At 45.7% G+C, this 25,734-nt stretch overlaps 1 protein-coding gene and 2 non-coding genes across 3 annotated transcripts; all 3 read right to left on the bottom strand.

Moving 5' to 3' along the window:
* Nucleotides 1-21,245: 21,245 nt before the first annotated feature.
* LOC124680005 lies at nucleotides 21,246-21,390 on the bottom strand. Its single transcript, XR_006995412.1, has one exon. It is a non-coding gene; the product is annotated as a small nucleolar RNA snoR135 (small nucleolar RNA).
* A 184-nt stretch (nucleotides 21,391-21,574) lies between these two features.
* On the bottom strand, nucleotides 21,575-21,712 carry LOC124680008. Its single transcript, XR_006995414.1, has one exon. It is a non-coding gene; the product is annotated as a small nucleolar RNA snoR135 (small nucleolar RNA).
* A 154-nt stretch (nucleotides 21,713-21,866) lies between these two features.
* Nucleotides 21,867-23,722, bottom strand: LOC124670262 (40S ribosomal protein S3-3-like). Its single transcript, XM_047206764.1, has 6 exons — nucleotides 23,622-23,722; nucleotides 23,390-23,537; nucleotides 23,109-23,280; nucleotides 22,519-22,573; nucleotides 22,301-22,432; nucleotides 21,867-22,206 (listed from the first exon to the last, which is right to left on the bottom strand). The coding sequence occupies exons 1-6, from the start codon at nucleotides 23,649-23,651 to the stop codon at nucleotides 22,051-22,053; spliced, it is 693 nt and encodes a 230-aa protein (XP_047062720.1). The 5' UTR covers nucleotides 23,652-23,722; the 3' UTR covers nucleotides 21,867-22,050.
* Nucleotides 23,723-25,734: the final 2,012 nt, after the last annotated feature.

Below are 25,734 nucleotides of genomic sequence, written 5' to 3' on the forward strand. Positions count from 1 at the left end.
TCACATGGATAAGATCCAAATAACAACCAAGAAAGATGATGAATCAAACTCGAAAACGCAACAAGTGATCTATGTGAAATCCGTTTTCGATGAACTAGAGCTTGTCATGAGAATAAGCACAAGCTCTAAAACATCACATGGATAAGGTCCAAATAACAACCAAGAAAGATGATGCAAGGATGCAAAGGTTTGAGCTCTCTCCGAACGATACGATCGAGTTACTCACTCGAGAGCCCTCTTGATAGTACGGCAACTAAACTATAAACCGGTCTCCAACTACACTATGAGACCGGTGAGAAAGAGACCCTATCAAGAGCAAACCTTATACTTGCGCATTCCACTTGAGCTCGATGACGACGATCTTGACCTCAACAAGATGGAACGCCTTTCTTGCTTGTGCTTGCTTGACGAAGTCTTGTGGATTGCTCCCCCATAATCCACCATGGAAGAGCTTCTTCTTCGGCGCATCTTCACATAACCATGAACACCATGTGGATTGCTCCCCCATAATCCACCATGGGAGAGCTTCTTCTTCGGTGCATCTTCACATATCCATGATCACCATATGGATGGCAAGACTCAAGCAACGGATCTCTTCGAGATGGCTCATCTTGAACTTGCACTTCATTTCTCCATGGCAAGCTTCAAGCTTATGAACTCTTCGAGTTGGCTCATCTTGAACTTGCACTTCATTCTTCATTCTTCATCATATTGATGTCTTGAAGTAACTTGAGGGATCACTTCATCTTCATCTTCAAGACATACTTGACACTTGATATCCTTCATCAATTTCTTCTTATTGCAACCTTGAAGCCAACAAATGGTTCAAGAATTGCCTATGGACAACTCCTACAAATATAACTCAATGCAAACATTAGTCCATAGGGATTGTCATTAATTACCAAAACCACACATGGGGGCTCCATGCACTTTCAATTGCTTCAAATCACTTCATTCATCTCATATGCTTTACAATAGTATTGATCAAGATTATGATAGCATGCCACTTCAGAAATTATCCTTGTTATCGTTTACCTACTCGAGGGCGAGTAGGAACTAAGCTTGGGGATGCTTGATACGTCTCAAACGTATCTATAATTTCTTATGTTCCATGCTACTTTTATGATGATACTCACATGTTTTATACACACTTTATGTCATTATTATGCATTTTCCGGCACTAACCTATTGACAAGATGCCGAAGAGCCAGTTGCTATTTTCTGATGTTTTTGGTTTCAGAAATCCTACAAAGGAAATATTCTCGGAATTGGACGAAATCAACGCCCGGGGTCTTATTTTTCCACGGAGCTTCCAGAAGACTGAAGAGCATACGAAGTGGGGCCACGAGGGCCCGTAACCATAGGGCGGCGCGGCCACCATGGGGCCCGCGCTAGCCTATGGTGTGGGGCCCCTGCGCCGCCTCCAACTCTGCCCTTCCGCCTATTTATTCCCTCCGTCGCGAAAACCCTATTACCGAGAGCCACGATACGGAAAACCTTCCAGAGACGCTGCCGCCACCAATCCCATCTCGGGGGATTCAGGAGATCGCCTCCGACACCCTGCCGGAGAGGGGAATCATCTCCCGGAGGACTCTTCATCACCATGATCGCCTCCGGATTGATGTGTGAGTAGTTCATCCTTGGACTATGGGTCCATAGCAGTAGCTAGATGGTTGTCTTCTCCTCATTGTGCTAACATGTTAGATCTTGTGAGCTGCCTATCATGATCAAGATCATCTATTTGTAATGCTACATGTTGTGTTTGTTGGGATCCGATGAATATGGAATACTATGTCAAGTTGATTATCAATCTATCATATATGTGTTGTTTATGATCTTGCATGCTCTCTCGTTGCTAGTAGAGGCTCGGCCAAGTTGATACTTGTAACTCCAAGAGGGAGTATTTATGATCGATAGTGGGTTCATGCCTCCATTGAATGCGGGACGAGTGACAGAAAGTTCTAAGGTTGTGGATGTGTTGTTGCCACTAGGGATAAAACATCGATGCTTTGTCTAAGGATATTTGTGTTGATTACATTACGCACCATACTTAAAGCAATTGTCTGTTGTTTGCAACTTAATACTGGAAGGGGTGCGGATGCTAACCCGAAGGTGGACTTTTTAGGCATAGATGCATGCTAGATAGCGTTCTATGTACTTTGTCATAATGCCCAATTAAATCTCATAGTAGTCATCATGATATGTATGTGCATTGTTATGCCCTCTCTATTTGTCAATTGCCCAACTGTAATTTGTTCACCCAACATGCTATTTATCTTATTTGAGAGACACCACTAGTGAACTGTGGACCCCGGTCCATTCTTTTACATCTGAATACAATCTACTGCAAACATTGTTCTCTACTGTTCTTCGCAAACAAACATCATTTTCCACACCATACGTTTAATCCTTTGTTTACAGCAAGCCGGTGAGATTGAAAATCTCACTGTTAAGTTGGGGCAAAGTATTTTGATTGTGTTGTGCAGGTTCCATGTTGGCGCCGGAATCCCTGGTGTTGCGCCGCACTACACTCCATCACCAACAACCTTCACGTGTTCCTTGACTCCTACTGTTTCGATAACCTTGGTTTCTTACTGAGGGAAAACTTGCTGATGTACGCATCACACCTTCCTCTTGGGGTTCCCAACAGGCGTGTGCTTGACGCGTCATCAGTCAGTATGTGTCAGAGTATTTCTCTGTTGCCAAATTTAGGGCTGCATATGCTATGAATGTTCCTACCTTGTTGGGAAAAGACGAATGGATGAAAGTCGATCCAGGCTTCAAACTGTACTCTCCAGTATTGACTAGACCGGCAGGTAGGCCGAGGAAGAATAGGATCAGAGCTAGTGCAGAGGGTGGTGCACCGATTCGAAAACGTAAGTGCAAACGTTGTGGAATCCCTGGACACCTTGCTAGGCTTTGTAAAAATCCAGTTGACCCAGCTTTTGGAATGGAAGATTGATACGTCTCCGACGTATCGATAATTTCTTATGTTCCATGCCACATTATTGATGTTATCTACATGTTTTATGCACACTTTATGTCATATTCGTGCATTTTCTGGAACTAACCTATTAACAAGATGCCGAAGTGCCGGTTCTCGTTTTCTGCTGTTTTTGGTTTCGAAATCCTAGTAACGAAATATTCTCGAATCGGACGAAATCAACGCCCAAGTTCCTATTTTCACCGGAAGCATCCAGAACACCCGGGAAGGACCGGAGGGGGCACCGGGCCCCCGGACCATAGGCCGGCGCGGCCCAGGCCCCGGCCGCGCCGCCCTATGGTGTCGTCGCCCCTTCGACCCTCCTGCGCCGCCTCTTCGCCTATTTAAAACCCCCGGATCGAAAACCCCGATACGTTCGACGAAACCCACGTAAACCTTCCGCGAGCCGCCGCCATCGCGAGACCAAGATCCGGGGACGGAGTCTCTGTTCCGGCACGCTGCCGGAACGGGGAAGTGCCCCCGGAAGGCTTCTCCATCGACACCGCTGCCATCTCCACCGCCATCTTCATCACCGCTGCTGCTCCCATGAGGAGGGAGTAGTTCTCCATTGAGGCTCGGGGCTGTACCGGTAGCTATGTGGTTCATCTCTCCCATGTACCTCAATACAATAATCTCATGAGCTGCTTTACATGATTGAGATTCATATGAGTTTGTATCACAATTTATCTATGTGCTACTCTAGCAATGTTATTAAAGTAGTTTTATTCCTCCTGCACGTGTGTAAAGGTGACAGTGTGTGCACCGTGTTAGTACTTGGTTTATGCTATGATCATGATCTCTTGTAGATTGCGAAGTTAATTATTGCTATGATAGTATTGATGTGATCTATTCCTCCTACATATGCATGAAGGTGACAGTGTGCATGCTATGTTAGTACTTGGTTTAGTCTTTTGATCTATCTTACACTATAAGGTTACTTAAACATGAGCATTATTGTGGAGCTTGTTAACTCCGGCATTGAGGGTTCGTGTAATCCTACGCAATGTGTTCATCATCCAACAAGAGTGTAGAGTATGCATTTATCTATTCTATTATGTGATCAATGTTAAGAGTGTCCACTAGTGAAAGTGTAATCCCTAGGCCTTGTTCCTAAATATCGCTATCGCTGCTTGTTTACTGTTTTACTGCGTTACTACTGCTGCAATACTACCACCATCATCTACGCGCCAGCAAGCTATTTTCTGGCACCGTTGCTACTGCTACTATATATTCATACCACCTGTATTTCACTATCTCTTCGCCGAACTAGTGCACCTATTTGGTGTGTTGGGGACACAAGAGACTTCTTGCTTTGTGGTTGCAGGGTTGCTTGAGAGGGATATCTTTGACCTCTTCCTCCCTGAGTTCGATAAACCTTGGGTGATCCACTTAAGGGAAAACTTGCTGCTGTCCTACAAACCTCTGCTCTTGGAGGCCCAACACTGTCTACAGGAAAAGGAGGGGGAAGTAGACATCAAGCTATTTTTCTGGTGCCGTTGCCGGGGAGGAAAGGTAAAAGGTACTCACACTCCGGACCTCGGCTACCAAGCTATTTTCCGGCGCATTGTAAGTACTCGAAGCTATTTCCTTTAGATCCTGCAATTGCAACTTTTTGTTTCTTGTTTACACTAGTTTGGCATAATGGACAAGAATGATCTTCTTATGCTATTTCCTGATTTAAAACATGGATTGTTTGATGCGAAAATTAAAAAACCTATGGAATCTTATTTGCATGCTGGTAGTAATATTAGTATGAACACTTTGAATACCATTGTTGCTAATGATATGGAAAATTCTAAGCTTGGGGAAGCTGGTTTTGATGAGCATGATCTTTTTAGTCCACCAAGCATTGAGGAGAAAATTTTCTTTGATGATACTTTGCCTCCTATTTATGATGATTATAATGATAGTAGTCTTTTGGTTCCACCTACTATGGAGAGTGAATTTGATTATGATTACAATATACCTCCTATATATGATAGCTACTTTGTTGAATTTGCTCCCACTACAACTAATAAAATTGATTATGCTTATGTGGAGAGTAATAATTTTATGCATGAGACTCATGATAAGAATGTTTCATTTGATAGTTATATTGTTGAGTTAGCTCATGATGCTACTGGACATTATTATGAGAGAGGAAAATATGGTTGTAGAAATTTTCATGTTACTAAAACACCTCTCTATGTGCTGAAATTTTTGAAGCTACACTTGTTTTATCTTTCTATGTTTGTTACATTATGCTTCTTGAACTTGTTTATTTACAAGATTCCTTTTCATAGGAAGCATGTTAGGCTTAAATGTGTTTCGAATTTGCCTCTTGATGCTCTCTTTTGCTTCCAATATTATTTCTTGCGAGTGCATCATTAAAACTGCTGAGCCCATCTTAATGGCTATAAAGAAAGAACTTCTTGGGAGATAACCCATGTGTTTATTTTGCTACAGTACTTTGTTTTTATTTTGTGTCTTGGAAGTTGTTTACTACTGTAGCAACCCCTCCTTATCTTAGTTTGGTGTTTTGTTGTGCCAAGTGAAGCCTCTAATCGAAGGTTGATACTAGATTTGGATTTCTGCGCAGAAGCAGATTTCTATCTGTCACGAATCTGGGCTGTTTTCTCTGTAGAAAAATCAGAAAAATATGCCAATTTACGTGCGTGTTCCTCAGATATGTACGCAACTTTCATAGTTTTGAGTTTTCTGATCTGAGCAACGGAAGTATTTATTAAAAATTCGTCTTTACGGACTGTTCTGTTTTGACAGATTCTGCCTTTTATTTCGCATTGCCTCTTTTGCTATGTGGGATGGATTTCTTTGTTCCATTAAACTCCAGTAGCTTTGGGCAATGTCCAGAAGTGTTAAGAATGATTGTGTCACCTCTCGAACATGTGAGTTTTTGATTATGTACTAACCCCTCTAATGAAGTTTATGAGAAGTTTGGTGTGAAGGAAGTTTTCAAGGGTCAAGAGAGGAGGATGATACAATGTGATCAAGAAGAGTGAAAAGTCTAAGCTTGAGGATGCCCCAGTGGTTCACCCCTGCATATATCAAGAAGACTCAAGCGTCTAAGCTTGGGGATGCCCAAGGCATCCCCTTCTTCATCGACAAATTATCAGGTTCCTTCTCTTGAAACTATATTTTTATTCGGTCACATCTTATGTGCTTTACTTGGAGCGTCTGTATGCTTTTATTTTTGTTTGTGTTTGAATAAATTGGATTACATCATGCTTGTGTGGGAGAGAGACACGCTCCGTTGTTGCATATGAACACATGTGTTCTTAGCTTTTAGTATTCATGGCGAAGTTTCTTCTTCGTTAAATTGTTATATGGTTGGAATTGGAAAATGATACATGTAGTAATTTGCTATAATGTCTTGGGTAATGTGATACTTGGCAATTGTTGTGCTCATGTTTAAGCTCTTGCATCATATGCTTTGCACCCATTAATGAAGAAATACATAGAGCTTGCTAAAATTTGGTTTGCATAATTGGTCTCTCTAAGGTCTAGATAATTTCTAGTATTGAGTTTGAACAACAAGGAAGACGGTGTAGAGTCTTATAATGTTTACAATATGTCTTTTATGTGAGTTTTGCTGCACCGGTTCATCCTTGTGTTTGTTTCAAATAACCTTGCTAGCCTAAACCTTGTATCGAGAGGGAATACTTCTCATGCATCCAAATCCTTGAGCCAAACAACACTATGCCATTTGTGTCCACCATACCTACCTACTACATGGTATTTCCTGCCATTCCAAAGTAAATTGCTTGAGTGCTACCTTTAAACAATTCAAAATTTATCACCTCTGATTTGTGTCAATGTTTTATAGCTCATGAGGAAGTATGTGCTGTTTATCTTTCAATCTTGTTGGGCAACTTTCACCTATGGACTAGTGGCTTCATCCGCTTATCCAATAATTTTGCAAAAAGAGCTGGCAATGGGATTCCCGAGTCCCAAATTAATTAACAAAAATAGACACTCCTCCATGGTATGTGATTGTTGGACGGTACCCGAAGGATTCGGTTAGCCATGGCTTGTGTAAGCAAAGGTTGGGAGGAGTGTCATCATAATAAAACTAAAATAAAAAGGCACTCCTTCATGGTATGAGATTGTTGGCGAGGCACCCGAGGATTCGGTTAGCCATGGTTTGTGAAAGAAAGGTTGGAAGGAGTGCCACCCAAAAATAAAATAAAATGGGAGCCGCTCTTTGAAGGTTTGTCCGGCAAGGGGGTTAGAGTACCCGCTACCATTCGTTGACAACAACATACACCTCTCAAAACTTTATTTTTATGCTCTCTTTATGTTTTCAAAATAAAAGCTCTAGCACAAATATAGCAATCGATGCTTTCCTCTTTGAAGGACCATTCTTTTACTTTTATTGTTGAGTCAGTTCACCTATTTCTCTCCACCTCAAGAAGCAAACACTTGTGTGAACTGTGCATTGATTCCTACATATTTGCTTATTGCACTTGTTATATTACTCTATGTTGACAATATCAATGAGATATACATGTTATAAGTTGAAAGCAACCGCTGAAACTTAATCTTCTTTTGTGTTGCTTCAATGCTTTTACTATGAATTATTGCATTATGAGTTAACTCTTATGCAAGACTTATTGATGCTTGTCTTGAAGTGCTATTCATGAAAAGTCTTTGCTTTATGATTCACTTGTTTACTCATGTCATATACATTGTTTTGATCGCTGCATTCACTACATATGCTTTACAAATAGTATGATCAAGGTTATGATGGCATGTCACTCCGGAAATTATCTCGTGTTATCGTTTTACTCGCTCGGGACGAGCGGAACTAAGCTTGGGGATGCTGATACGTCTCCGACGTATCGATAATTTCTTATGTTCCATGCCACATTATTGATGTTATCTACATGTTTTATGCACACTTTATGTCATATTCGTGCATTTTCTAGAACTAACCTATCAACAAGATGCCGAAGTGCCGGTTCTCGTTTTCCGCTGTTTTTGGTTTCGGAAATCCTAGTAATGAAATATTCTCGGAATCGGACGAAATCAACGCCCAAGTTCCTATTTTCACCGGAAGCATCCGGAACACCCGGGAAGGACCGGAGGGGGGCATCGGGCCCCCGGACCATAGGCCGGCGCGGCCCGGGCACCGGCCGCGCCGCCCTATGGTGTCGTCGCCCCTTCGACCCTCCTGCGCCGCCTCTTCGCCTATTTAAAACCCCTGGATCGAAAACCCTGATACGTTCGACGAAACCCACAGAAACCTTCCAGAGCCGCCGCCATCGCGAGACCAAGATCTGGGGGACAGGAGTCTCTGTTCCGGCACGCTGCCGGAACGGGGAAGTGCCCCCGGAAGGCTTCTCCATCGACACCGCTGCCATCTCCACCGCCATCTTCATCACCGCTGCTGCTCCCATGAGGAGGGAGTAGTTCTCCATTGAGGCTCGGGGCTGTACCGGTAGCTATGTGGTTCATCTCTCCCATGTACCTCAATACAATAATCTCATGAGCTGCTTTACATGATTGAGATTCATATGAGTTTGTATCACAATTTATCTATGTGCTACTCTAGCAATGTTATTAAAGTAGTTTTATTCCTCCTGCACGTGTGTAAAGGTGACAGTGTGTGCACCGTGTTAGTACTTGGTTTATGCTATGATCATGATCTCTTGTAGATTGCGAAGTTAATTATTGCTATGATAGTATTGATGTGATCTATTCCTCCTACATATGCATGAAGGTGACGAGTGTGCATGCTATGTTAGTACTTGGTTTAGTCTTTTGATCTATCTTACACTATAAGGTTACTTAAACATGAGCATTATTGTGGAGCTTGTTAACTCCGGCATTGAGGGTTCGTGTAATCCTACGCAATGTGTTCATCATCCAACAAGAGTGTAGAGTATGCATTTATCTATTCTATTATGTGATCAATGTTAAGAGTGTCCACTAGTGAAAGTGTAATCCCTAGGCCTTGTTCCTAAATACTGCTATCGCTGCTTGTTTACTGTTTTACTGCGTTACTACTGCTGCAATACTACCACCATCATCTACGCGCCAGCAAGCTATTTTCTGGCACCGTTGCTACTGCTACTATATATTCATACCACCTGTATTTCACTATCTCTTCGCCGAACTAGTGCACCTATTTGGTGTGTTGGGGACACAAGAGACTTCTTGCTTTGTGGTTGCAAGGGTTGCTTGAGAGGGATATCTTTGACCTCTTCCTCCCTGAGTTCGATAAACCTTGGGTGATCCACTTAAGGGAAAACTTGCTGCTGTCCTACAAACCTCTGCTCTTGGAGGCCCAACACTGTCTACAGGAAAAGGAGGGGGAAGTAGACATCAAAGATCAGGCGGGAGCAGCAAATGCAGAGGAGAATGAAGTTGCAATTCAACTTGAGATTGAAGCAGCAGTTCAACATGAGGAGATTGTAGTAGCAAATGCAGAGGAGATTGAAGCAACAATTGAACATGAGGAGATTGAACCGATGGATCGTGAGCAGAGGGAACAGATGGATGTAGAGCTGCTTGAACCGATGGATCGAGAGAAGAGGGAACAAATGGATGTAGAGCTGCTTGAACCGATGGATCGTGAGCAGAGGGAACATATGGATGTAGAATGGCTTCAACCGATGAGTCCAGAGGAGAAGGAACAGTATGATCGAGAGTGCACCGAAAGTGGTATGGCCCAGATTGTTGCTAACTTTGAAGACCATATGGCAGAAGAAAAAGCACAAGCTTCGCAGAAGAAGAAGAACAAGAAAGAGGGCAAAAAGAAGGTAGACACCGGTAATATCCCTGGTAGGGTTACCCGGAGTAAGGTGGTGGCCCCAGCGAGTCACACCAGGAGCAAGAGAAAGATTTTATTCTGGACAACTAATTTGAATTTGTATGAACAATTTGTATTGGGGTTCCCTTTGTATTGGGGATGCCTTTGTGTTGAACAATTTGAATTAGTATGAACAATTTGAATTTGTATGAACAATTTGTATTGGGGTTCCCTTTGTATTGGGGATCCCTTAGTGTTGAAAAATTTGTATTGGGGTTCCCTTTGTATTGGGGATGCCTTTGTGTTGAACAATTTTAATTTGTATGAACAATTTGAATTTGTATGAACAATTTGTATTGGGGTTCCCTTTGTATTGGGGATCCCTTTGTGTTCAACAATTTGAATTTGTATGAACAATTTGTATGCCACATTTAAGCCACATTTATCATTTTCTCTAGGGTTTAGGGTTTTAGGGTTTTAGGGTTTAGGGTTTAATTCAAAATAATTCAAAACATGGTGGAACCTTCCCATGGAGTCTTGTTATGTTACCTACAACCTAGAGAAATAATAATGAAAAAGGAAATATAGAGATATGAAGTTTTTATGCCAAAAGCTTCAAAACCACTTCCTAGTCCATGAGCTACTAGCTATGAAGATGCAGGGCTTTCTGCTCAATACACCTCCCAAAAACCCACTATGCTTACAAACTTTGTCCAAATGTGTCCAAATTCGTCACACTTGTGTATCTTTGAATTGCAAACAATATCTAGTTGGCCAAAATGTAATATATTGTTCAAATAACACAATTTTACTATTTTTATGCCAAAAGCTTCAATTTCCCTTAGTCCCTTTATTATTTGGGTGCCCCTGTTTTACTTAGTGTTACTCAGTTTTCCCCCTCCGGGCCCACTTGTTTTACTCAGTCCTACTCAGTTTTGCCCTTCCGATAAACATTTCCTCTTTTTTCCCACTCTTAGTTCTACTCAGTTTCCCTAACTTGTACTCACTGGCTGATCTCTGATTGGTCGAGATGTATGTCACACGGATCTTGGTTGGTTGAAAGCTCAACGAACGCTTGCACCGTTCGATCATTTATGATCGGACGGCTCAGTATATCTCTCTCTACCACGATGGACGCATACGGAGACAAGAGCAGAGCACATACCTACCAACCCTGGCAGTCGCATATTCTAGTCGCATCTTCCTCTCTCCTCTTTCCTCTCTTACTCCGGCGGTCGTGGCGGCGCGGATCTAACCGTGCGTGCGGCGTCGTGCGACGGCGCGGATCTAACCGTGCGTGCGGTGGCATGCGGCGGCGCGGATCTAAGAGTGCCGGTGAGGATCTAACCGTCAGAGATAGTTGAAATGTCTCTCTGTCTCACTTTCGTTTCTCTTCTCAAATCTGTTGAATGATGAAGAACCCCAAGACGGCGGCCGTGCCGACAGTGGTCATCGATGCCACGAACATTGAAGCCATCGCCTACAACATCGCTTCGACGGCGCAGATCCAGCATTCAATGTCGGAGGCTATTGATGTCTCACTTCCGTTGCCCTCCTCAGATCCGTTGCTGATGAAGGACAACAAGACGGCGACCGTGCCGACAGTGGTCATCGATGCCACGAACATTGAAGCCATCGCCTACAACATCGCTTCGACGGCGCAGACCCAGCCTTCAATGTCGGAGCCTGGTTGATGTCTCACTTCCGGTGCCGAGAGTGCGAATCGATGCCAAGACGATTGAAGCCATCGTCTACAACCGCGCCGCAAAGCCGCCGATCCAGCCCTCTGCGGATCCGTCGCCGATGAAGTACACCAAGACGGCGGCGGTTCCGACAGTGGTCATCGATGCCACGAACATTGAAGCCATCGCCGATAACATCGCTTCAACGGCAGATGGCGCAGATGACCACCCCTCAGCCGCCCGTCGTCCCGGCCTTTCTTGCCCATCACTGCGCGGCCGTGTTCGACGCTGCAATTTAGGATAAATTATGATAAATTTGTATTTTTCAATTTCCAATTGGGATAAAATTGTTCGAACTACTACCTCCGTCTCAAAAAAAGCTTCTCCATGTTCTTGACGTGTCCATGTACATCTGTATGTATGATTTGAATTTTATCCCAACTTGATTGGGAAGATATTGATATGTATTTGATCCGGAGGCTGGTACATGCTTTCACTTTTGGGATCCCTTCACTTTTATAAAATGGTCATGCATGCTAAAATTATCGTGCGCATTACTTAGCACAACTAGGAAATTGTACGCCAAAATACAGTGGTTAGAGCCACAACAAAATACAGTGGTTAGAGCCATCTACTGAATAACAATTCTATACTAAATCGTCTACCAGAACCACATAATCGCTAGGACAGGGATGACACCTAATAAAACTGCCCAGATGAATCTACTTTTCTCCTCTCCCATCACTTTAAGTTCATGTTCTAGATTTTCTACCACTTGATCAAATACGGCAAGATCTGTCTCAACTCTCAACTTCTCCTTGCGAATAAGCTCTGAATTCTTCTTTTCTTCCTCCACAATACGCTTCAGCTCGAATATCATCAGGTTTTTACGGGCCAATTCATCACCTAAATTGGCCACCTTCTCCTCCAAATCCATCCTCTGGCTACACCACCGGGTTGATTCATCTTGGTATGCGATGTACCATGGATCAGCGGCTTGCCTGGCTAACTGTAACAATAATGGAAAAAAAGAACAACTGAAATCACTCCAACAGGCCATGGCGGCACTTCAAATTCAACGGTAGTACGAGAGCTGAAGCTAGATACCCGCACTTCCGACGAGGTAGGAGAAGTAGAACGTGGCCACGACATGATCGAATCCCCACCCTCGTCGGTGTACCCGCTACGACCGGACATTGAGGACTATTTCGTACCCGCAAACTCCAATAAATTACGGGAACCGAATCGATTAGGGGCGGGGAGGCAGAAGCGGAGGTCTTACCAAGCTATACTACCAATTGGTGCGCGGAACAAATCCCGGTCGTCGTGGGCGGCGGATCTGCTTGCGGCGGACTTTCCTGCGGTGGGTACAATGCGTGCGGACGAAACAAGTGCTGGAGCCGTGGTTTACGCGCAGCGCCGCAGTCCGTCCGACGCCGCCGGGGGACAGAGCCGGCGGCGCGATGAGGCGCCGGCGATTGCTGCTCCGTCCGACGGTGCGGAACAAGCTGCCAGCGGTTCTCCGGTCTAGCTTAAAAATAATTAATTAGCGAACTTGTTGCTTCTCTCTATGATATTCTCTAAAGACATATATCAGAGCGGCAATATGTGTCTTTTCCTGAAAAATAGACGACCCCACTGGTCATTGGCCGCGGAGGCCCCACAGGGGGCAATATATGATTTTCTCTAAATAAATAGACGACCCCACTGGTCATTGGCTGCGGCAGCCCCACAGAGCGGCAATATGTCTTTTCCTGAAAAATATACGACCCCACTGGTCATTGGCTGCGGCGGCCCCACAGAGCGGCAATATATGATTTTCTCTAAATAAATAGACGACCCCACTGGTCATTGGCTGCGGCAGCCCACAGAGCGGCAATATATGTCTTTTCCTGAAAAATATACGACTCCACTGGTCATTGGCTGCGGAGGCTCCACAGAGCGGCAATATATGATTTTCTCTAAATAAATAGACGACCCCACTGGTCACTGGCTGCGGCAGCCCCACATAGCGGCAATATATGTCTTTTCCTGAAAAATATACGACCCCATTGGTCATTGGCTGCGGCAGTCCTATAGAGCGGCCCCATTTGTCATTGGCAGCACCGCGTATAAAATCATGAAATAAAACGATCCACACGTCAGCGATAGATGGATGGATGCTCCGACGTGTCTCCTGACCCTACCCGTCAGCACGAGACGGTCAGGGAGGAGCTGCCCCTGTGCGGCCCCACCCGGTCAGACTAACGGTCAAGGCCTCTGACCTGACGGCTACCAGCCGTTCCAGCACTTGTGCGTGTTTCAAACTAGAGGAGGAGAAAACTGAGGAAAAACTAAGGAACTGGAGAAAACTAAATACAACTAACGAACCAGGGGCACGAAAATAGAAATCCCATCCTTTTTTGGGCTCTTCAGCTGGTAGTGAAACTGGCTCAACGTTCAGCAAAACGATGTGCCCATTAAAAACGTAGATTAAGTCTCTTACAAATACCATAGATAACCTGCGCATGCCCTCACGTTCTTTACTACTACATCTGCCTTAAAATATCGTTTCCATGAATAAGGTGCACCGTGCATTTTAAGACAAACTTTAACCAAAAAAATTAAGTAATTAAATCTTGACTATATTATACGTAATTAGTATCGTTGTATTCGTATTGAAAAAGCACTTTCTGATGATCATACAATATTGTTTATACATTTTGAGTATTTTTTTAGTTAAAAAAACACGCAAAACGAGGGCACCTTATTCATTAGAATGGAGGGAGTACTACCTCCGTCCCAGTCCATAGGGTTTACGCGTATTTCTAGGTTCTCAATTTGACCAACATAATATCAATTGTACAACACAAAACTTACATCATTAGAAAGTAGAACAAGTGAACTTTCTAATGATATACTGTATATATTTTTAATATATATCTTGTATTATCATTGTCAAATTTACAACCTAGGAACATGCGCAAGCCCTATGAATTGGGACGGAGGGAGTACTAGTTTAGTTAAAAGTAAACATCCTCTAAGTTTGACCAAGTTTATTTAAAATAATTGTCAAAAATGGATATATCTAGACATGTGTTTATGTATATTTATACATTTATTTTTAGATAATTATTTCGAACTGAGGGAGTAAAATATTAAATCAATATCAATAGACTCATCATAGAGTATATTTCCTCAATACGTCTATTAAATATTGTGGATGTTGATATTTTTTTCATAAATATTTGGTAGAGTTTAACTTTGGACAAAACTTACACTTTATATTTTAGGACGGAGGATTATTTTTTACCTCACCAAAAATCCCGTCAGAGATGCACAGTTCGTTTACTGGCAGCTTTTATATTTCCATGTCTTTGCAGACAAGACGGGTCCTCCTACGAGTAAGCTACATCAGTGTGTTAGCTCCCATCGGAGACCAAACTAGCTGCTGAACTGATCAGAATCGTATCACATCCCTTAAACTTTTATAATATTTTCTTGTTGAAAATTGTTGTCAGTGTATCAGAGAGACACTATATATATTTTTCCTGCTGCTTCGCATTTTTTGTTCTGTTACATTTTCCATAACGAATTTAGGATCAACAACGTTGTTTTAGTTATTAACTCCCTTAAAGAGAGAAAGTGCCACTAATTTATGGAAAGATGCATGGTGAAACATTGTCTGTCCAAGTAAGGCCATCTCCAACACGGCGACCGCCCGCGCTTCTGAATGGGTCGCGCTGGACAAATTTGTAGCCCAACGCGGCGACGTATTTCAAAAACGGATGGCTGCAGGGTACGGGATGACCCAAAGGCAGACCAAATCTGGGTCAGATTTGTGTGGTCGCGGATGGCACACGACATCCTCCGACGTTCGCCTTCTCGCATCGTAGGGCCCACCTGTCGCGCAAAGGTCCTATTTAATATGGATCGGGAGGGGACTGTCCCTATCCACTCTAGTCCACACTCCATCGGTTCTCTGCATGCACGAGCTCTAGCACCGAAGAAAAAAGAGTTCGGTCCCAACGCGAACAACCATGAGGCCGGCAGCAGCCGACAGATCGCGTCGGCCGCATTCTCGATGGCGCCGCCGACGGTCGAGAGCGACCGCATCTACGTCGCCGTGGTGGCGGCACAGATGTTCTGGTCCACCTCCCCCACAGATGGCACATGAGCCCAGATCGGGCCGGTGCCACCGATCCCCGCAACCGACCACGCTCGCCTCACCGAGATCCATCTGTGCCGCATCCAGCTCCCGCCGGACCTCCGGCAGACCAGGCACACGCGAAGAAGAGCCCCTACTGGGACATGTGGTTTGAGGCGGAGCACGACCAACGCCGCCGAACCTTCTTCGCGTCCCGCGCGGCCACGACGAGGCCTTGCGCGACGCCGCGCATGCCACCAGCATCAGCCAGGAGGCCTCCCCGCCGCCAAGGCGGCCTCTACATCAAAGACACGACCCAAGTGGCCGCGCCACTTCCGCTGTCCGTGGAGGCGGAGGAGGACGACCTGGAGTTGCGCACCGTGCTGGCGCGTCTGTCGAGATGAACAACCTTGAGGAGCTGGCCAAGTGGTCGCACCTCCGCGCTGGAGGAGGAGGCCAGGAGGGCGTGCGAGGACGCCGACGCCTGGGCCTTCCTCGACATGGAGCGCCGGCATGAGGAGGCCACGCGCCATGCCGCACTCTAGGAGGAGGAGCGCCATGTCCGCCTCAAGCACGAGGTAGAGATGCAGGCGGCTGCGGCGACGCAACAGGAGGAGGAGCCACAGCTGGCACACCTGCACAGGCCGACTAGCCCTCCAGACCCACGCTCGCCCTGGAAACGGGTCCAGTGGTCATCGTGGCCGTAATCCCCGACGCGCTCCAGCTTCTTGAGCCGCAACAGGCAACCGCGCCTCACCGTCCGGGGGAGTCTTCGTCTTCAACGCTGACGACCAGGAGGATGGTAACAAGTTCTACTACTAGGACTAGGAACCGCATCCACCCCAAACCCTAACTAGGTTTATTTTTAGGTATTTAAAAGCCTATATATGGCTTTCTTTTGTATAAATTATAAATTTGCCCACAATAGGGTATATGTTTCAATGAAGTATGTTTAGTTACATTTTTTGTTGGTATTTTGATGCATGGGCACATTGGACGCACTGGACTACCTAAATAGACTTTCGCCCACCGCCCCATTTCCGCGCAGCCACCAAACGGCCAGACATGTCCAATTTGGATCTTCCCATTGGGAGTAAATGATAAAAAAAACTACCACTATTGTCCCATAGATGTCACGGAACTACCAAATGGAACACGATTGTCACATGACTACCAGGATTGGAGCACGCTCGCGATGCGGAGCACTGATTCTACGAATCAACCGTCTTAATTCAGTTTCTGGTAGCTGGAACCCACTGTCAGGTCCCACATGACAAAAAAACAAATGAATTGTTTCTGTTAATTTTACAGAAGACCCCCTATCCCCTTTCCCAAAAGCTATCAGGTCCCAAGTCAACGTCTTCCATCGATTCGATCTCACCTTCCCCATCTGGCTAGCCCCACCGCTAGCCCGCCGCGCCAGCATGCCGCCAGCCACATTGTCTTCGTCCTCGCCCTGGCGGCGCCCGCATGGCCTCCCTCCTCTGCAGGGACGACTGGGTCCACCAACTCCCGCCCCTCGACATGGCCGGCTGGGGGGGAACCGCACACCGCCACGATGCAGGACCACTGCCAGCCCCCGCCGCCGCCCTCACAGCAGGATAGCTCCTTCCTCTGCTGGATCATTGGCGCCGTGGACGACGATGCTGCGCCAGGGGACGACGAAGGCCACCCGGATCTTGACCTCGACCGTGTCATGCTCCCCCGCCGCCGATGCTGATGGGTCCAGGCCACGGCATCCTATTCACGCTGGCCGACGAGGACGCCGCCACGCCTTTCTGTTCCCACCTGCACCAGCAACACGCCCACGCGCGTTCCATGGCGCCTTCCCCTCTTTCGATGCGCACCCGGCCAAGCGGCGGCAGCAGCACCCGATGGCCAGCGCGTCGTCGCCGAAGCTCCCCCTATCACCGGCCCGGCCATGGCGCGGGAGGGTTCACCGCGTCCGCCCCCAAGCCCAAGGCGTTGGGCCTGGGCGACGACGTGGCTGGCAGCGCGGCATGCGCATTTGAGGAAGTTTATTTTCTTCATTTATCTATTTTTTATTTTTTATGTGGGGAATTGGATCTATGTGTGACACAAAATATGTTCTGAGGTTATATTTCTAATTTCTAAATTGAAACTACCACTTAGGTCTTCATTTGCCACGTAGTCCTGGCAAGTGGGCCCAAATAGTCAAAAAAACGGTTTAACACGGCTAAATAATGAAATCAATGCTTTTCATCATGACCAATATTGATAGTCATGTGACAATCGCTTTCCATTTGGTAGTTCCGTGACATCTATGGCACAATTGTGGTAGTTTTTTGTCATTTACTCTCCCATTGGAGATGCCCTAAGAGGGGGCGAAAATGCCAATGCATAAGAACGTATTTGCAACCTATTAGCATAGGTTGTCGTGCATGGCAAGAAAGTAAATTACTTTTTTCATGATTTTTCTTCCCATGGCATCACTGGCATTTAACAGTACCTTCATGATTTTACAGGTGTCCAATCTGGAAAATATCATAAGCATCATAAGCGCAATGACAAACAAATTTCGTGTGGTAACATATGAAATTGCAACAAAAAAAAATGGACAGAACACAATACAGATTCCCATGTGAGCATTGTATGTAGTAGAAAAAGGTAGAATGGAGGGCACGATTTGCATTCCACCAGGAAATCTTAGCAAGACAAGTAAGGCATCTCCAACCGCGCGACCCAAACCGCGCCCGCGCGTCCGTTTGGGTCGAGCCGGACAAAAACGCGGCCCAGCGCGCGGACCTATCCCTAAAACGGATGGCCGCGGCGTCCGGGACGACCCAAACCCGGCCCAAATCTGGGACGAGTTTGCGTGGCCGCGGACGCCGGATGCTGGTCGCTCGCGTCCTCCCCTTGTCCGCCCCCGGCCCGCTCGTCTGTCTCCCAAAACACAAACCCCTCGCACACATCTCCCGCCGCTCCGCCGCCAGCCAAGGACCGGCGATTTGGGAGAGGCGTCGACGCCGGCCACCGTCGCCGACACGCCGGCAAGCGGGGCGGAAGCATAGGACGCGGCCCCGCGCTGCTTTCGCCGCGTCGTAGCAGAGTCGGAGGACGCCGTCGCCGTCGCCGCTGTCCTCCCACTGTCGCGAGACCTCCCGCCGTCGCAGCTGCGCCGTTGCCGCCGGAGGTGAGCTCTTAGACCGCAAGTCGGCCGAGACGACCATGGCCTGCAGGTCCCTACGGACGCATTGGATGGCCTCCGCGTGCGAGGTGTTCGATGAAATGGGCATACTAAAATTTGTCCCTCTTCATCTGTAGATCATGGACAGCGACGACGACTACTTCTTCAAGAACTTCATCGACACGTCGTCCGACGAGGACTCGGACGACGAATTTTTCACGGATGCTGCGCTGATCATCCACGATCACATTGTCTCGCAGATCCCCGTGCACCGGGGTCCTTGCCGGGCGCGCCGCCGCCTTGGACCGCAAAAGAGAACGCGGCCACGACCAGCTCTTCACCGATTACTTCCAACCCAAGGCATTGTACACGCCGGCCTTGTTTCGCCGTCGTTTTCGGATGTCCAGACCGTTGTTCCGCCGGATAATGGATGGCGTCAAGCTCTACGACGACTACTTCCACGCGAAAGTGGATGCAGTTGGCAAGGTAGGCCTCTCTTCGTACCAGAAATGCACGGCAGCGATTAGGATGCTTGCATATGGTGTTGCCGGTGATTTCGTAGATGAGTACACGCGCATGAGTGAGTCTACCGGCTTGGAAGCGATGTACAGGTTTTGCAGAGCTGTGATCGGTACGTTCGGAGAAGAGTACCTCCGGCAACCTAATGCAGCGGACACAGCTCGTCTGTTGTCAATCAACGCTTCCAGGGGGTTTCTTGGGATGCTTGGCAGCATAGACTGCATGCACTGGGAGTGGAAGAACTGCCCCTTTGGTTGGCAGGGGCATACAGTGGCCATTCTGAGGGGTGCACAGTCATTCTTGAAGCTGTTGCTTCACAGGATACATGGATTTGGCACTCATTCTTCGGAATGGCTGGCTCGCACAATGACATCAATGTGCTTTAGCGCTCTCCGGTGTTTGATAGGCTAGCGTACGGTCAGTCCCCTGATGTGGATTTTGAGATCAATGGCCACCACTACACCAAGGGGTACTACCTTGCTGATGGTATCTATCCACCTTGGGCTACACTTGTGAAGACAATCCGAAAACCCAACTCAGAGCAAGAGGCAAGGTTTGCCAAAGAGCAGGAGGCAGCCCGGAAAGATGTCGAGCGGGCGTTTGGCATCCTCCAAGCTCGTTGGGCTATCGTCAGACACCTGCCGAGCACTGGGATGTGCAAACTCTGTGGGAGGTGATGACCGCATGTGTAATCATGCATAACATGATTGTTGAGGTAGAGCGGGATGATTCACTCTATGATAGTGACTGGGAGGGCCAAGGAGAGTTGGTTACTCCTCAACGTGGCCCGGCATCATTCCAGGAAGTTCTTCATGCACACCATGAAATTCGAGATCTAGCTGTACACAACCAGTCGCAGGCAGATTTGATCGAGCACGTCCGGCGAGCATGTAGGCAACAATGCCGCAAACAACGATGATGAAGGAAATCCGGAAGCCTAGATCATTTGTATCGTTTTTTCATTATTTTTTTGAATAATACTTTATCCTTCATTACGTGGACAATGTAATGTGTAATAAATTTTGAGCATTTGAACTATTTTATAAATTTTCTACAATTTATTTTGTGTTTTTATAGTGGATTTACAATAAAAAGTACTGTACGGGGCCGCGACCCAAACGTGCCGCGTTGGGCGCAGGGCGCGACCCAAACGGACGCGCAGACGCGGGGCTCCGTCCGCACGTCCGCTCGGCCACCCAAACGGCCCAGCGCGTCCGTTTGGGTCAGCCGGTTGGAGATGCCCTAACATCCTCCAGGAGAGATCACTTTTGCAGGACCACTCGGCAAAAGTACACAGATTGCTGCCGACACAAAATAATGCTGTTTCCCACACAGAAAACACATCACTCTGTATCTTGATTCAAGAGATGATGTGAAGGCAGTGTACCCAATCATTCTCTTCTCACATTTCATCTCAACACAGATTGCTGCCGACACAAAATCCTGCTGTTTGGCAAACAACATGCACAGTAATACATATCTTGATTTGAGAGATGATGTGAAGGCAGTGTACCCAATCATTGTCCTCTCACAGTTCATCTCAACTCAGGTGCCAACACCAAGCCACACGCACCTCCCAACGTATGATGAATAAACTGAACACACGGTTATGTGCCTCAATTCAAAGAAGCAAAGTATACCTCGGTTGAAGAGAAAAAAACTGATTATAAACAGAGAAAAAACAGCAATCTGCTGCCTAAGCATACACAACTAAGCAGTACAAGCAGTGACGAAAAAAGAGGTTCAACTCACGATACAACATATGCGAAAAATGATTGTTGAGAAAACCATGTACCATAGAGGACTCAACTGCCCATTTCTCCCAAATTACTCTAGCAGTAAACATATCCAGGCCAGTACACACAATTAGAAGTGCAATACCAATTATGATAGTCCTGCACTTAGAGAAGATAAAATGCAAAAATCTGGAAGGGAGAGAATCAAGTTCACCACACATCAAATTCCATAAACAAATCAAGAGTCATGAGCTTATGGACGCAGATCCAAAGGCATAAAGAAATAATATATATGAAGCCTAATGAGAGGAAAATGATTGTTGGAGAAAGCAAATTATCAAGCTAAATCCAACTGCCCACTTTCCTCAAATTGATATAGCAGAAAGTACTTTCGGCAAAAATGCATAGCATAAGGCACTAAGCCGATACACACTTATCCTGCAGAGGCACAAGGGCCAAAATTAAGTAAACTAAATTCCTATAAAATGCAGACAAGCTAATAATCGTATCAGATAAAATGCACTAACCAGAGCGTTCATCAAGAATAAAGAACAGCGAAACAAAGCAAATGGCTTTGTAATCATGGAAGGCAACAACAATGGTGTAAAAATACAAAAATGTTTCATGATAGATGAGAGGAAAATGATTGTTGGAGAAAGCATATAAGCTTAACCCAACTGCCCACTTTCCCCATTTTGGTATAGCAGGAAAAACTTTCAGCACATAATGCATATAAAGCATCAAGCTGATACACACAATCCTGCAGGATGCTGAACAAAACAAACCCATTTATTCCCAACAGAAGATGAATAATAGAGGGAAAAACAAGGTAGACAAAGCACATTGTAGCACTTCAGTTGACTTTATCATGATCTAGCAGCACTATACATCAGAGCAGCAAGCATTTCCACAACACACTAGTAAGGACGAAATCTTAAAGGCTTATATTAAGTTGCTGATATTTGCAACTTTATAGAAGGTAAAGGACTTCTCTAGCAATAATGTTAACAGACACTTAAATGATGCAGAAATATAATAACTACAAAATCTCAACTCCAAACATCAGTTCACCTAATCTTCCTAAGCAGCTGCGACTTTTTTACTTTTAAGCAACTGCTATTTCTGCTGCAAGGGGCTTCAAAAAATCATCCTCGTCCTTGGGAGGATGGATGGTAACAAGGTCAGGTAAAGGTGTAGATGGCCCCTGTTTACCCTTAGGATCCCAGTCAAGCATAATCTTAACCTTGATACCCAGAACACCCTGAAAGAAAGTAAGAAATCAATCATCAAGTTAGTTATGCAAATAAACAATACCAAACTTCTATATATCAACTAATTTCATGAGAACCCCAAACCTGTCTGAGAAGAACATGCCTCACAGCTCCATCGATATACTGGTTGACTGGATGGCCGGAAGAGATCATATACCCATCCTTGAACTTCATGGATTTAGCACGCTGTGCCCTAAGCTTCCCACTCACAATGACCTGGCAAAAACAGAATGGCCTATCAGCACATGAGCTACATTGACCCAATCAAAACTAGATAAAACTTCAGTTAACAGGGCAGGTACCTCACAGCCCTTGGCACCACTTTCCATGACAAACCTGAGTACACCATAGCATGCCCTGCAAATACAATCACTTATTTAGTCAGAGAGCAACCAAGTAACAATTGATATAAGATTTGAACAGCAATAACAAAAATTAATTAGCAGCTTGATAAGCCCAATGTTAACATAAGAAAAAAGACAGTGTGAAAGCAAATGCAGATAATGAGGCCAACCAGTTATGAACACATTAGAAGCCTATAGACAAAGCTTGCAACAAATGAAGTCTGGTTGGCACAGGTAATCTAGTCATCATCCGACACAAAGTTGGCATAAGGTGAACCTATTTGCTTTATAGATGACATAACAGTATAGCTAACAACAGCACAAGAACCGCATCTGAAGCAATATGGGGTCATATTCCCTCCAAAGCAGTAAGCAATGGAACAATAGCTAATCCCACTGCCTACAAAAATGCAATAGAGGGTGGGGATTGATTTATGTCACCATCGAACACAGGCCTGGCGGGCAATGTGCCAAGCCTGTTGTGAAGATGACATGGTACTATGCTACGCAATAACATTAGTTTCGGTGCCAGTGGGTTCGAGAACAACCTTCGGACAGCGAGGCCACCGAGGAGCTTGTAGCGGAGGGACTCGGCCTGCGCGACGGCGCAGAGGCCGCGGTTCATGACCTTCTCGGCGTAGAGCTCCACGCTGCCGTCGGGAAAGTTGAAGCGCTTCTGCACCACCGACGTCAGCTCCCGGATCCTCCGACCCTTCTCGCCTGAACGCCACAACCACAAATCAGTAAAATCTGACATTCGGCAAACAAAAACTAGAAACAGGGGATAATTGCTGATCTTATCGGAATGGGCATCCAGAAATGCACGTACCGAGGACGTTCTGCGTGCGGGTGGCGCGGATGATGATCTCGGTGCGCATGGGGGTGACCCGGATCTCGACGCCGGCGAAGCCGTCCTCCCCGAGCTCGCGGGTCAGCATCTCGTTCAGCTCCGCCAGGAAAACGCCATCCGCGACGAACTGCGAGCGAGCAACGGCGCGTCAACTCAACATGCCATGGAAATCGAACTGGGGATCAAAAGAAGAGAGGGGTCCGGCTCGTACCTTCCGCTTCTTGCTGATCTGCTGAGCCATGCCGGAGAACCGAGGTATACGCCGGCGTCGGAGGCGGCGGGAGAGGATAAACCCTAGAATTCGATGGGAAACGCCGGAGAGCGAATGGGACTACTATATAGATTGGAGGTGGATCGGGTCATCGGGGTTTAGCTCGAAATGTTTAGCCCGGCCCGGGCTCGCCGCTGTAGGGTTTTAGGTCAAAACGTTTAGGCCGGCCCGCGCCCCGCCGTGTGGGCTGATCCGTCCCATCCGAGGATTGCAGTGAGATTTCTTTGCTCAAAACATGTTTTCATTTCGCTTTATCAAACTGATACAGTATAATCGATGAGAAAATCCTCTTATAAAACAGATCAAAGATTTTTAAAAAACAAGTGAAGCTACACCCTCCACGACGCACCTAAGAAAACAAACAAAAGGCGAAACTACAACTCTATCTCATACTGCCGGACATTGTCACCCTAGATCCACCAAGTTGCAGCCGAAAGGGCCACCTGCCCTCTCGCTTCAGACCGTGGAGTGCCCTGCCACCAAATAGCGAGTATCGAGACCGAAACAGGTTCACATGGTTGCAAAGTTTTATGAAAGAGTACAAGGTGTGCTCGTGTAAAAGTAGCAAAAAATAGTGCTCTAAAATAATGTTTGAAACGCCCTATTTTTGTGCAGTCCATAAAAAATCTTTTCAATCAAATTTTCCATGAAGCTACCTCAACTTGCTTGCGAAAAAAGTTTTGATGTTATTGTTGTTGAAATTTTCGATGAGCACACATGCATGAACATTTAGGTGTGTCAAAAATTTCAGAATTCTGAATTACAAGATTTGCAACAAAACATATTAAGATGCACTACTTGTGTACAACCTAAGTAGGTAACAAAAATCGCAAAACTATGGGATAAACAGAGTTGTACAACGTATGCAACATCAAAATCAAACGAAATGTCAAAACCCAAAAAAAAGTCACACTTAAACTACCCAAACACATGTGCCATCTTCCGAATCATGTCACTCCCTCAATTTTTTAGTCCAACTTTGAGTTAACTAATAAAATATGATTTATTTGACACAAAAAACATACCGGAGCATTCGTATTTGAAAGATTCCAATGGTACATATTTGTGGCTTATAACAGATATTTTGTTGCTCAAGATCATGGTCAAAGTTTGGCACAAGACTTATATGTACCCAAGTACAGGGAACTATCAAGTTCAGGTATGTTTGGATTGTGAGCAAACTATGGCTTACAAATCTTCTATCTCTAAATAGGAGACCCCCACTACACTATTTCTCTCTACATGCAGGCTATACACGTCAGCAAGCCTCTAATTGGTCCATGTCATTTACCCATCCACGTTTTCTTCCCGAGTGGCCTATCAATTGATGTTTTTTTTTTTTTGCCTCAAGTGTTTGCCTATGGACCCTGGTCTCCAGCGACTTCTTCTCTTCACACTTCATCTTCTCCACTTACGCTAAGCATTGATGTATTGGAAACTGAAACACTCCCACCATTGATTTTAAAAACTGAACAATTAATAATAGCCTCGCTCATTCCTCTACCTGGTGTTCCATTCTCTGCTAGGTCCATTCCTCTACCCGGTGTTCCATTCTCTGCTAATCTCTTTGCTCTCGAATTCTTCTACCCCTCTCTATATATATGACTGCTCAATCTTCATTAGCCATTGTGCAGCCATCGTTTCTTGCTCCAAGACATACCATGATGCATGTCCAGCCATGAGCCATCCTCTCTACATTCTAGACAGTAATGGCATCAGCGAACAGGCATACCATCTGCATATGTATATACCAACACACCTATGGCTGGATTGCATTGATGTGCCTGTTTGAAGTACGCATCATATGCATCGTCCGGCCTACACGATTGGGCTTCCACGCGACCAGCGTTCATCAGGCTGCAACCCCGTTGCTGTGGTGCTCCTTGAGAGACATCGCCTCCCTCTTCTGCACCTTCTCCACCTCAGTTCACATGCCGTCGATGCTACTTCTCTTTCAGATTTATTTTGTCTGGACTTTGTTCTCTTGCAGAATGCAGATTGATTTTGTCTGGACTTTCTTCTCTTGCAGATTAATTTTCTCTAGCCTTTCTAG

The sequence above is a fragment of the Lolium rigidum genome, chromosome 7 (assembly GCF_022539505.1).
Source record: "Lolium rigidum isolate FL_2022 chromosome 7, APGP_CSIRO_Lrig_0.1, whole genome shotgun sequence".
Lineage (NCBI taxonomy): Eukaryota > Viridiplantae > Streptophyta > Magnoliopsida > Poales > Poaceae > Lolium > Lolium rigidum.

Bases quoted from the DNA above. Each gene is read 5' to 3' on its own strand.
- LOC124670262 (XM_047206764.1), bottom strand. From the start codon at position 23,651: ATGGCTCAGCAGATCAGCAAGAAGCGGAAG. The intron at 22,574-23,108 runs GTTGTTCTCGAA...TTGTATTTGCAG, and splicing joins GGTGGCCTCGCTGTCCGAAG to GGCATGCTATGGTGTACTCA. The intron at 22,207-22,300 runs GTTTGGGGTTCT...ACTTTCTTTCAG, and splicing joins GGCATGTTCTTCTCAGACAG to GGTGTTCTGGGTATCAAGGT.